Below are 12992 nucleotides of genomic sequence, written 5' to 3'. Positions count from 1 at the left end.
CCTCCAAAATTATACTATTAATTAAAAAAAACAAGGCCAAATTACTTAAAAAAACTCCACCTTAAACTTTTTTTTCGTTTATACTATGACCTTGTAAAAAAGTCATTTGTACCTAATTTTGAGTTTTTAGGTTTCATCTCTACCCAATACAAAAATATAAGGCCTAATCACTCAAAAACCCCTCACCTTTAAACTTTTTTTCAATTCCACCTCGACGTTGAAAATTTGTCAATTTTACCCACTTTTGAATTTTCCGTTTTCAATTGTACCTCAATATTTTAATTTTTGTTATTTTTTTAACTTAAATGATGAAATCATTCAATTAATTAAGTCTAAACATGAAATTAAATATTTTTTTATTCAAAAAAGTACAAATAAGTCCTTTATTTTTAAAAACTAACTAAAAATCATAATCAAATTAACACTAATTTAAATTCTTAATTAATTTAACTAAATTTAAATAAATTTTAAAAATATACAATCAATATATGCGAGACATGGAGAATGTTTTAAACAAATTTCCAAACGCAAAAGACGTTAATTTAATTTTTCAGGGTACAATTGAAACACAAAAATGCAAAATAGGGTAAAATTGACAAATTTTCAACGTCAGGGTATGATTGAAAAGGGGCTAAAAGGTCGGGGTTTTTTAAGACATTAGGCCAAAATATAATTGACAATTTAATGAATTAAAGGATGAAAAATTAAGAACAATTAAATAAAAGGTTATATCATACGTCTAATTAGTATATAAACATAAATTAAAGGATTATTTTAAACTTTTTTTTTCAAGTGAAAAGAGACAATTTTAGTACTTTTGGGTAGAGATGAAACCTAAAAACCCAAATTTGGGTACAAATGACTTTTTTACAAGGTCAGGGTATAAACGAAAAAAAAGTTTAAGGTGTGATTTTTTTAAGTAATTAAGCCAAAAAAACAATTACAAAAATATCCATTGAATTAAAAATATATTACCAAGAGTTGACTTAAAAATATGTATAAAAATATCAAAAACTAAAAACAATTACAAAAATATGGTGTATACTATTAGTATAATGTTAGTATACTAATAAACTAAAAGTTACTAAAATTATATCATTATTATACCAAGAGTATACACATCAGAACATACTGAAATTTTATTAATATTAAATAAATATTATGCAAACATTACACCACATTGTATACTCAAAATTAAACTAACAATATACTAAAATTAATACCATCATTATAACAAGAGTATACACCTCAGAACATACTGAAATTTTATTAATATTAAATAAAAATTATATCAACATTACACCACATTACTCACTACTAGAAAACAACATTTTAGCAACGGATTTTCCGTCGATAATTCATTATTTTGTAGTAGTGGCCAAACAAATTAGGGTTAATTCGTAAAAAATCACGAACTTTACACGGAGTTTCATTTTAATCATGACCTTTAAAAGTTGTCATTTAAAGGCACAAACTTTCATTTTATTTCAAATCTATCACCAAAGTAAAATTCGGTGTATTTTATATGACTAAAAATTCTTAATCCTAGATACTATAACTGAAAGATAATAAGATTTGATGTTTATTAATAATTTGGGTCTTTCATTAATGGTTTAGTGAAGAATTTAGTCAATAACAATACACTGAAATGATGAGTTTGAAACAATATGAAAGTTCGTGCCTTTAAATGGCAATTTTTAAAGGTCATGATTAAAATAAAACTTCGTGTAAAGTTCGTAATTTTTTAAGAAATTAACCCAAAAAATTAAACTAACATACTAAAATTATACAAGCATTATACAAATTCTTTGGTTCACTACCAACTATAATGAAAAAATATATAAAAAACGTGCATATGAAAATGATATTTTCTTTATATAGACTAAAAATAAAAAGGTTTAGAGTTTAAAATGTAGAAACAAAAACAAAAAATTGATATTTTCTTTATAAAGATAGACTAAATATAAATGTTTAGAGTTTTAAAATCGTTCCCTAAGAAAATGAAACAAACCATCAAACTATAAAATTCCATAATTTTCGTGCAACAAATTAAAATTCGAGTGCTCATAGCTACAGTTTCATAGTCATTCGCATCTCCATGAAATTTCGATACAATGCCACATCTTTATAACCTCTAAATTTCAAAGTAACAAATATTGAATCGCCGAAGAACTAAATTTGATATTCATCCTATAGCTACTCTGTTTGAATTGTTAATCGCTCCTCATTTTTCTTCTAAATTCTACAAAAGTCTAACTACAAAATGTGTAAAATGCTCTAATCTAATGTATATGAATGGAAAAAATATGATTACAAGAAAGAATAACTAACCCAAAAGGCTAGCAGTGGAAAAAAGTAACCGAAAAAGAAAATGATTAAACGTATTACGTATCTGAAGGCAGCACAACGAACTTTGAAGAATGAAGCAATCATGTGTATGTTTCTTCGATCGGACATGTTTTGAGGAAAAATGCACATATAGACTAATCATCAGATGCCATTGTTGGGCTATTTGAGCAGCTATCCTTCTGATGGAGCTCCAGCAATTTGGTTTCTGGATTACATAGCCCTGAGAAAATATGCAAAGGTGATTAAAAGCTCTCATAGATTATTCGGTTTGGTTCAGTTTCTGAACACCCCCGCTTGATTAAAAAAACCTATGGATAATATTGCTACGATTAAATTATTAATGGTTCAGTTCATAATCGACAATAAACACCCGAAACCATTTTCAAATATATCATAAATCTTTTATTTTCTTATGTTAAAAATATACAACGTATAGTTTTGTATGCATTCATAGCTTATGACACCGAAATCTAACCATTTTACGTGATATGAAACAAACTTAGCTGATCTAATGATGCAATTTAGCTGTAACAGAACTTGAACCTGATACTGTTTGTTTGTCTCTTTCTATAGTCGATATGGTTTATAAGTATAAACAAACCTGAACATTTGGGAATATCCCACACAGCAATTGATGATGGTGAACATTCCGGTTCACATAGCGCTCGATTATTCTCATGGTTAACATTCATCGCAAGCATCCAAGCACCAATAGTAACATCTTCGTTGCTAAACATCCGGAAGCTGATTGTTATAAGGAAGAGGAAGATGTCAAAAGAAAGACAAATATTTTTCAGTTTCATCGACAAAACTTATAAAATGGTTTAAGGAGTTCATTTGTATGTAATATAAACTGTGTTGGGCTCAATTGACTTTTATAGAATTCACTTGTAAATGAATATAAACTGTGTTTGGTTTAACTGTCAATTCCGTGGGTAACTCTAATCTTGAAGTACTATGAAATTGGTCAAGTTTATGGAAAATAAATAATTTCAATACAAATGAAATAAACGAAACAGAGAGCAAGGATTGTTTTCCATCATTATGCATGCCTTTAGGCTAAGAACTGAGTTTTAATCAATGTAATTAGAAAATGTTCAAGGTACTGAAATGAAAAAGTATCGATGAAACCGTAAGTGGAGCATCGTAAGAGCAACTAAACCTGTCATTTCTAAGGGCAACTAAACCTGCAACAACATCAGCAGAAAGAGCATAGATTGGACCATAAGCATGGAGAAAGTACTCTTTTCCAAGCAAAGAAGATAATGCTTCATACCTGCATGAACCAAAATGCTTTTGATTACTTGCACATTTATACATTACAGAATCAAATCCTTTTAGTGATTATTAAACATGCCGACTTAACGAAAAATATGAGCTTCTCTATGCATGAACACTGGGACTAAGACTCTAAAATCCTTTCCCCCAGGGTAAAAACAACAGAAATCAGTCTTACAGGAAGCTGCAACAGCCTTTACTTCTTTTTTTTGATCCTTGGAAAGGGAGACGCTGGGACTCAAACTTGGAACCTAACGCAACGCCACTGCCTTAATCTTTTTTATTGTTCTAAATGGTTCAAATTAATAACAAAACGTAAATTGCATGTTTACCATGTCTTTAACATAAACAAAGGAGAGCATCAACAAATGGTTGAACATGACTTGATTTACTAATTTTACCAAAATCATTACATACCTAAAATTACAAAAAAAGAGCAAAAACTTCTATAGATCCATATATGTGAGTCAAATAATATGAAAACATTGTAAATCTAACAACTAATAGTGTTAAAAAAACTGATAGTTCTACAAAAATAATAGTCAAACAAAGAAGATTATCAAATAACAATGCAAAAAGCTTTTTGTTTAACCCTTATAAATTAAAAGTAAATTCAAAAACAGGTTTACAAGGTTAGGAAAGAATCCGAAGATTAGACTTTGATAAGTTGTGTGACACAGAAATCTGGAAAGAAATAAATAGTTCAGCAGGTGCAGAGGTGGTGCCAAAGTATCAATTAAAGAATACCTGCATTTCTCAAACCAGTGAAGATGCTACGAATATGCTAAAAAGAAAAGGTATTAAGATATCATCATTAAAGTCTTAAGCACGGCGTTGGTAACTAGAACTATCATTCTTGATCACTGACATCAATGACCAAGATGAACTTATTAAGCTAATCACTGACAGTACGAAGGATATGGGAACACTCCCATCTACCAGTAAGGATAAGAAAAATAAGAGACTGACCATTTGAGCTTTGGATCAGTGAAAACAGGTCCTTTTTTCATGCATCCAAGGTAAGTTTGAGGGTGTGACCGCTCTTTTGCCAAAAGTAAGGAGAGGCGATCTAGCAATCAATTACAAGATAGCAATATGGTTATTTGGAAATTTTCTGACTAAAAAAGATCTTATCAACCTACGGACATATGTTAATAATTCAAAAATCTAGTCACCTGGTCTCAAATATATGTCATCATCAGCTTTGACATAAAATTCAGCATCAAAAAGTGCATAAGCAGCTCTAAAAAATGCTAACCTGCATATTGAAAACTCAGATTAATGCAGCAAAAAATCACACAAGGATTTATGAGAAATAACTTTAACTACACAACAAAAAAACAGTCCATTGATGAGAAAACTAACGTTTTGTAGGGGAGCTTACTGTACTGTTCCTCGATATCTAATAGCAGGAAATCATCATATTCTGCAACTTCACTTTTGAGTGTTTCCATCTTTGATTTATCATTAGTTTTACCAATTACAAATCTTAATGCCAAACCCGTAGATTCCTCCAACCTACAAAAAACCAGTAGAATGGATCACAAAAAAAGTTACTACAGTTTTAATTAATGGATCAATCCCTAAGACATTGCATACCAAGCCTGAAAAGGGAAGAATCCAATTCAAATGGATAATGATTTAGTCAAATCTCATGTTGGGAAAGGTCATCTCGCTACAATTAAATTCGATCAACTACAAAAAGACAGTTTTATACATTGTATGCATTATAATTGTTCATTTTTGACATGATATTACTTTTTATCGCATTGAAAAAACTGTAATCCGGCAATTATGAGCTTTCCAAACATGAAAATTGCGCGAAAAGTGTTCAATTCTTGCATTCGAGAATTGAGTCCAATACTATAGCTCAAATGGTACGTGCGTGGGCAGAATTCTACTAAGATCGTGGGATTAAATACAGTACAGCTGAAATAAATTCTTGCAATTTTAAAGATTTCAAAGTAAGAATCTGGCACCAACATGCAGCAAAATAAAAAGGAAATTTGAAAAAAAATTACCGTTGAAGGGAAAGGGGATCAGAGGGAAACCAAGTCTTTCTCAAAGAGTTTCTGCGGCCAAAAGAGGCAAACCCAGTTTGAATACCAACAAATCCCATCACTTTGTGTCTCCTATAATCACTATTATTACTGGCGGCGACATGATCTACAGCAGTAGAACCAGCGTGGCTGGTGTCCCATCGGACGCGGACGGATCGAGGGTGCGCATTGGAGGGAGAGGAGCAACGGTAGGCGGCGGAGGGAGCGGTGAGGCCGTAGATGAAACCGGAGATGCCGATGAAGAGGGATGCGATCATCAGCAGCACTGTTATTCTTGCATTGTTGGTCGACTGGAAATGGCGTAAGTTTACGAGCTTTTTCGGAGAGGATGGCATAGCTGGTGTGATTATGTTTGTGATTATTAAGGAAAGTAAAAGCAAAGCAAAGATTGGGTTGTCTATCGGAGAGGAGAAGTAGTTAGTTAAGGTAGTTGGGGAGTCTCTTTTTCTTTCTTTTTAAGGAATGTCTTCTCTTAATTTCTCATTTCTGCTTCACTCTACTATCTTCTGCGCTAAAGTAAACTCATGATAAAACAACAAAGGCCTAATCATTCAAAAACCCCTCACCTTTAAACTTTTTTTCAATTCCACCCTGACGTTAAAAATTTGTCAATTTTACCCACTTTTGAATTTTCCGTTTTCAATTGTACCCCAATATTTTAATTTTTGTTAATTTTTTTTACTTAAATGATGAAATCATTCAATTAATTAAGTCTAAACATGAAATTAATTTTTTTTTTATTCAAAAAAGTACAAATAAGTCCTTTATTTTTAAAAATTAACTAAAAACCATAATCAAATTAACACTAATTTAAATTCTTAATTAATTTAACCAAATTTAAATAAATTTTAAAAATATACAATCAATATATGCGAGACATGAAGAATGTTTTAAACAAATTTCCAAACGCAAAAGATGTTAATTTAATTTTTCAGGGTACAATTGAAACACAAAAATGCAAAATAAGGTAAAACTGACAAATTTTCAACGTCAGGGTATGATTGAAAAGGGGCTAAAAGGTCGGGGGTTTTTAAGACATTAGGCCAACAACAAAACACCATATTAAACTTTGTGGATCACTAATTTTTTTTTTAAAATTACAGAAAGATCAGAATGATCACTGAACTATACCTTTTATTATAAAAATATTTCCGTTATTATAAAAAGAACACTAAACTTTTCATAAATTATAAAAAAAGTCATTGTGTAATACTATTTATTATAAAAAAGTCACTGAACTATATTATTTTTTGTAATTTCAACTCACACACAAACATAAATGTTGTATTTTTATGTGAAAACGGTACATTTTATATCAGTGAACTCTTTTGTAATAAAAAATATAGTTCAGTGACCATTTTATAAAAATAATTTGTTTAATGATCTTTTTATAATTTGAGAGAAGATTAGTGACCTACAAAGTTTAATATCCCAACAAAACACTTATTCCTCAATAAAAGAATACTATAAATTATAGGGTTAGACTATGTGGATCTTGGAGAGTTAAGTATTATTGTGGTCGAATAAGAAAAAACAAAGGCTTTTTAGGAAAATATTTTAAAAAACAAAAGAATTTACAAAATTTAAATCGTGTTTGATATTTATATCTTGTATTCTTGCGCTTCTAATTTTAATTCCATATCTGATTTTAGCTTATTTTTAAGAAGAAAAAAAAGGTTTCAAATGGTTTCTAAAAAATTGTTTATAAAAAGGTTGCAAACAAATTTCAAAAACACAGTTTACGACTTTTATCTAAAATAGTTTAAAACAATTTTTTTAAAAAGCGTTTCCAACAGTTTACAAATATTTCAAACAAGTTATTGACTTGGATTATCGAAAGACTTATCATAGATTCATGCTGTGTTTAATGCTTCCATGTTACGAAGATATAGATCCGATTTTATTCATGTGGTACAACAAAATAGAACTCACGGAGAAATTGGTATGCACATAAGAACCTGTAGAAATACTGGGGACAGAGGTAAAGAAATTAAAGAATAAAGAGATGTTGATAGTTAAAGTAAAATGGAGTCGTCATTCTTCAGACGAAGCTACATGAGTGGTGGAACAACACATGAGAACAAAATATCCTTACTATTCAATGATGGTGGTAAGTTTCAAAAATTTCAGAGTTGAAATTTCTTAAGGTGGGGAGAGTTGTAACACTCAAATGTGAATTGTATAAAGTCATACTCATGCATTTATATTCGTTTTGATGGTTTAGAGTAACAGTCATTCATTAGCATTTACGTGAGTATTTAAGGTATGATTGATATTAAATTAAATCGAATTAATCGAAATTTAATTAATATAATTAACTATTTAATATGATGAAGAATTTGTATAATGATAAACAAATATATTCAAACTAAGTTGGAATGAAAGTATGTCGGTTAATTAGGGTTATTTAGTTATGAGTTAATTCCATATAAAATTACCACATTTATATGTTTTTTCATTTTAATCACGTCATTTAAAAAGTGTCAAATAAAATCACCACCTTTCATTTTTTGCAAATCTATCACGAATGTGAAAATTCGGTGTATCTTTATTGACTCGACAACCGGAATCAACAAGAAAAGAATAAGAGGAATGTATTTTGTGTGTTAATAGGACAATAGTCAGATTAAAATATTTATTTGGAAGGAAAAAGACATCAAATTTTACTCATCGATGATAGATTTGCAAAAAATGAAATGTGGTGATTTTATTTGACACTTTTTAAAGGGCGTGATTAAAATGAAAAACGTGTAAAGGTGGTGATTTTATATGGAATTAACTCTTTAGTTATCATGAAACTAAATAAACTAAAAGGTTTAACTTAGACCTTAATAGTATTTCAAGGATTATAAAGTCCTTCAGCAGTTCGACATGATTCAACCTATTCCCCTGTCCGCCATGCAGGATCGTCGCCTCCATAACCTAAGATACCGAGGAGCGGCAACTTTTTAGAGCTACTCGAACATTACGTCTTGATTTGGCTCGACAGAGAGTCACACGTCGCTGAGGGCCACCAACTGTAGCGTCCACCAAACTACCATTCCCAGTACATGGAGTTGTACCGGAGGCGTAGCCGGAGATGGATTACCCATCAGGGTGCAGCCGACGGTTCTAGTGTACGTAAATGCTTTTTATTGATAATTTTTATATTTAGTATGTATTAACAATATATTCACCGACGATTTATTTTCATTATTGACAGCGCGAGAGAATGGAGATGATCACCTTATAGAGAGAGGCGCGTGATTCGAGAATTCAGACTGCTGCATGAAGTTCCCAATTGGCTTATAGGGAGGATCGTCGGGACGTCATATTGCCCCCACACGAGCCAGTGGTCCCGACATTTAGGCTACCTCCTCTCCCTCCATGTACGGGCGATTTTGACGCCATCCGAGGACAGCGTAGACAGCGGCCTAGAGCCTTGTCAAAGACCAGAGCACCCTATCCCGCTACCTGTCTACTTTCATTACGATCTCGCGGAGAGCTCAGACATACGGTAGGAGTACTACGGGAACACATTTTTACGGCACCACCTCCAGTGTTTAATCACAGTCTCATCCTCGCAGGTTTCACATACTTTAGTAAGTCATTTAATTTGTAACCTCGTATTTTAGTATATAATGTAATAATTGTTGCTTTTCTAATTTTTGTTTCAGGGGCCTCAGCCTTCCTCTTTTCCGGTCCCACCGTCATCTATGATGTTTTGCGACTCGTCGTATGGACAGACGGCATATACGACTTTCCTGGCTGAGCCGTCACAGTTCCAGCATGCTACACCACCGCCATCTCAGCATGGTCAACCTTTTGTTCCCTCTGAGAAGTGTTACCGTCCCTCTCCACCTCGGCATGATTAGCAGTCCACTCAATCTGATCAATATTACCGGCCCATACCTCAGCATGATCAAGCGTCTACGTCACATTTGCACTAGGCTCCGGATCCTTCACAACTTTATTTCTCGCCGACATAGTCTTGGTTGAATAGTCCAGACCTCAGCGGGGATGCTTTCGGCGCGCTTCATTCGCGAGCTTTCGATCTCATACCTCCGTCCTTCACGCTCCTCTCGGAGACACAAGAGGAGCCCGATACTGCAATAGGTGTTGATGTTGTAGAACCATCCCAAGATGGCGACAGTGACGACAGTGATGGTCAGTCAGATGATAGACAGTACCGCACGGTTACTGTGAGCATGCGGCGCCGACGTCATGACCAGGGTTACGATATGAGGCTTCGAATGGAAATGAACATTAGATATCGGGATTATTTGTGACTTTGTTGTTTATTTATTAAAATATTGTAAAATTTGTATTCTAATTTCAATATTTTTATTATTTTCTTATTATTTTTGTATTGTTTATTAAAGCAAGCATATTAATTTCTTTCATAATTTTTGTCTATAATAGTGAAAACGATAGTTATTACAAAACGGAAGCTAAACGCTAAATATTTTAAAAAAAATTATTTGTACAATGATTGTGCCCAATCATAAATCCACTATCTCTCCAATGATTGGGGAGACAAAAAGTACTCCCTAATTATTGGGGAGCACCAATCCGTTCTGTGGGCCCTAGGAACAAAAAAGGGAATATTTTCTAAATAGGTATGAAAACATATTTTCCTAAACCTCATAGGCACAAATCCGTCAAAACTCCTATTTTGATATTCATTGTTGTAATGATCCACCGAACTCTCAGTTTATAACCAGGAACACAAACACTAGCTTACATCCTAATCAAACCTTTCTAGACCACCTAACGGCTGACCCTTTTACTCATTAGCAGGCTCGGCCCTTCTTTCTTTATCAGATGGTCAGTTATTCCATCAAGATCGTGGTTTGTGCCCATGATGTTCTCTTGATTCAAGGCCATGTCTTCCGATAAATCTGCAGAGTGGGAGAGAGGGGTCAGTTTGCGTCTTCATTTCATTCCCTAAGTGAAGTCAAGTCATGTAAGGACGAAGCCTCTTAGATAAGCTGGGGAGAACCTGATAACGGAAGAACCTGATGAAGCCTAAGTGGCGATCCAGATAAATAGGCGAAGACCGGGATTCAGACATTTCTAGATTGTTGTCAGATGTCCCCCCTAGGTAGGCCAAGTCAAAGACTTTACGCGGTTCTTTCATTGTTTCGAATTCAAATTTTAAAATTTGAACCTGTTTGAATTCCAAACATTTTTTGCAGTACTCAGAATATAAAGAGTCGCTTCTCTTTGTTTTCTGAAATGAAGGCCCTTTTTAAGAAGATAAGCTATGTTTTCAAGCACCCAAGTACTTAACCGCTACTTTTTCCTATGAAAAGGAGGTAAATAATTCTAATTTTTCTTCTTTACGCATTCTAATTTTTGTTGTTAAATTCTTTCTATTTTGTTGTGATAAAACCACTCTTAGGTTCCCACTTATGTGCTTCCCGTTCAAGCCTTTTGTTTTCAGAGACTAGTAAGTTCATTATCCTCTAACTTCTTCTTTTTGATTATTTTTGTGTTTCTTTTTCCTTCTTTTTTAAATTGCCATGTCGTCTTCCTCCCCTTCTTATTCTGAAGGATCAAGTGATAGATTCACTTTGCATGACCCTTCAAACGCTATAAATTTAGACTCTGATATGGAGGCTTTAGAAAATATGGTAATAGAGGACAGTCAAGAGACATCTTCCAGCTCTGAGGTCATTGATGTGAAACAAAGTGTTACGATATGAGGCTTCGAATGGAAATGAACATTAGATATCGGGATTATTTGTGACTTTGTTATTTATTTATTAAAATATTGTAAAATTTGTTTTCCAATTTCAATATTTTTATTATTTTCTTATTATTTTTGTATTGTTTATTAAAGCAAGCATATTAATTTCTTTCATAATTTTTGTCTATAATAGTAAAAACGATAGTTATTTCAATACGGAAGCTAAACGCTAAATATTTAAAAAAAAATTATTTGTACAATAATTGTGCCCAATCATAAATCCACTATCTCTCCAATGATTGGGGAGACAAAAAGTACTCCCTAATTATTGGGGAGCACCAATCCGTTCTGTGGGCCCTATGAACAAAAAAGGGAATATTTTCTAAATAGGTATGAAAACGTATTTTCCTAAACCTCATAGGCACAAATCCGTCAAAACTCCTATTTTGATATTCATTGTTGTAATGATCCATCGAACTCTCAGTCTATAACCAGGAACAGAAACACTAGCTTACATCCTAATCAAACCTTTCTAGACCACCTAACGGCTGACCCTTTTACTCATTAGCAGGCTCGGCCCTTCTTTCTTTATCAACCACCGTTCATGACTTAGCTCGGCGTCATATGTGCATTGACACCCATAATTACATTCTCATATGTGATATATGAATCTAAACACATAATCAGATGCATATCACAATTCAGATCTCTCACATATATTATTACAGAGAAGGTATTATCACATACATAAATCTAAATCATTTAATCACAAACTATATCACGATTTAGCAACCAAACCAATCACAAAACATTCGTCAAATCAACACTTTCACAAACCATTTATCAAAATAAATGATTACCGACCTTTTAGGCAACCATCATACAATTATTGGCCCGAACCACCATCTAGACAACCAATAATTGAATTATCACATCATTTGCCCGAATCGTCATTTAGGAAACAAATGACTATTCTTAATTTGTCAAAAAATATTCAAATATAAATATATTCCAACTTTCATAATAAACAACAACTCACATCAACATTTTAAATATAATTTAGGCAAAAGGCTCACTTTAGCCCCTAAGGTGAGAGCGAAAAAATTAATAAGACCCTAAGGTCGAAGGTTGCACACTTTGCCCCCTAACGTTCTCCAAACAGGCTCAAATCGCACCACCGTTAGTTTGTTCCGTCTAACTGATGATGTGGCCCTTAGGGAAAATTTTCAAAAACATCCTTAATGTTTAAAATATTTACCAATTTTAAATTTATAATTTGTTTTAACTATTTTCACCCTCTTTTTCATTTAAATATATATAATTAAATAATATTTAAAATCAAAACATTTATTGAAACAATCGAAACCCAATTAAACACTTCGAAATATAATTAAACGCTTCAAAATTCAATAAAACCAATCAAAATTCAATTTAAACCTATTAAATCAAACACTCATCCGCCAGATACCACCTTTGTAATTTTTAGAAAGAAATATTCCGAACAAAACAAAAAAATTAAAAAAATTAATAAACAAAAACAATATTTTATTTATTTTTTAATTCTAAAAATCGAACGATCCGTCAGACCCACCGTCGGTGGGTCTGCTCGAAACCGGAGCAGACCACCGTGGTGG

The 12992-nt window shown here is 32.5% G+C and overlaps 1 protein-coding gene across 1 annotated transcript; it reads right to left on the bottom strand.

The window, feature by feature from the left end:
• Window positions 1-2001: 2001 nt before the first annotated feature.
• Window positions 2002-6190, bottom strand: LOC126666617 (probable beta-1,3-galactosyltransferase 14). The gene is made up of 7 exons (XM_050359441.1): window positions 5649-6190; window positions 4993-5145; window positions 4803-4885; window positions 4597-4696; window positions 3512-3625; window positions 2951-3093; window positions 2002-2569 (listed from the first exon to the last, which is right to left on the bottom strand). Exons 1-7 carry the CDS (start codon window positions 6020-6022, stop codon window positions 2484-2486), a joined length of 1053 nt encoding a protein of 350 aa, XP_050215398.1. The 5' UTR covers window positions 6023-6190; the 3' UTR covers window positions 2002-2483.
• Window positions 6191-12992: the final 6802 nt, after the last annotated feature.

This window comes from Mercurialis annua, linkage group LG2, assembly GCF_937616625.2.
Source record: "Mercurialis annua linkage group LG2, ddMerAnnu1.2, whole genome shotgun sequence".
Lineage (NCBI taxonomy): Eukaryota > Viridiplantae > Streptophyta > Magnoliopsida > Malpighiales > Euphorbiaceae > Mercurialis > Mercurialis annua.
The sequence above is the reverse complement of the archived record's forward strand: the minus strand, read 5'-3'. Positions and strand labels throughout refer to the sequence as shown.

Excerpts from the sequence above, each read along its gene's own strand:
- LOC126666617 (XM_050359441.1), bottom strand. The coding sequence starts at position 6,022 with ATGCCATCCTCTCCGAAAAAGCTCGTAAACTTACGCCATTTCCAGTCG. Across the intron at positions 4,886-4,992 it reads AGTAAGCTCCCCTACAAAAC|GTTAGCATTTTTTAGAGCTG; the intron begins GTTAGTTTTCTC and ends TTCAATATGCAG. Across the intron at positions 4,697-4,802 it reads TGACATATATTTGAGACCAG|ATCGCCTCTCCTTACTTTTG; the intron begins GTGACTAGATTT and ends ATTGATTGCTAG.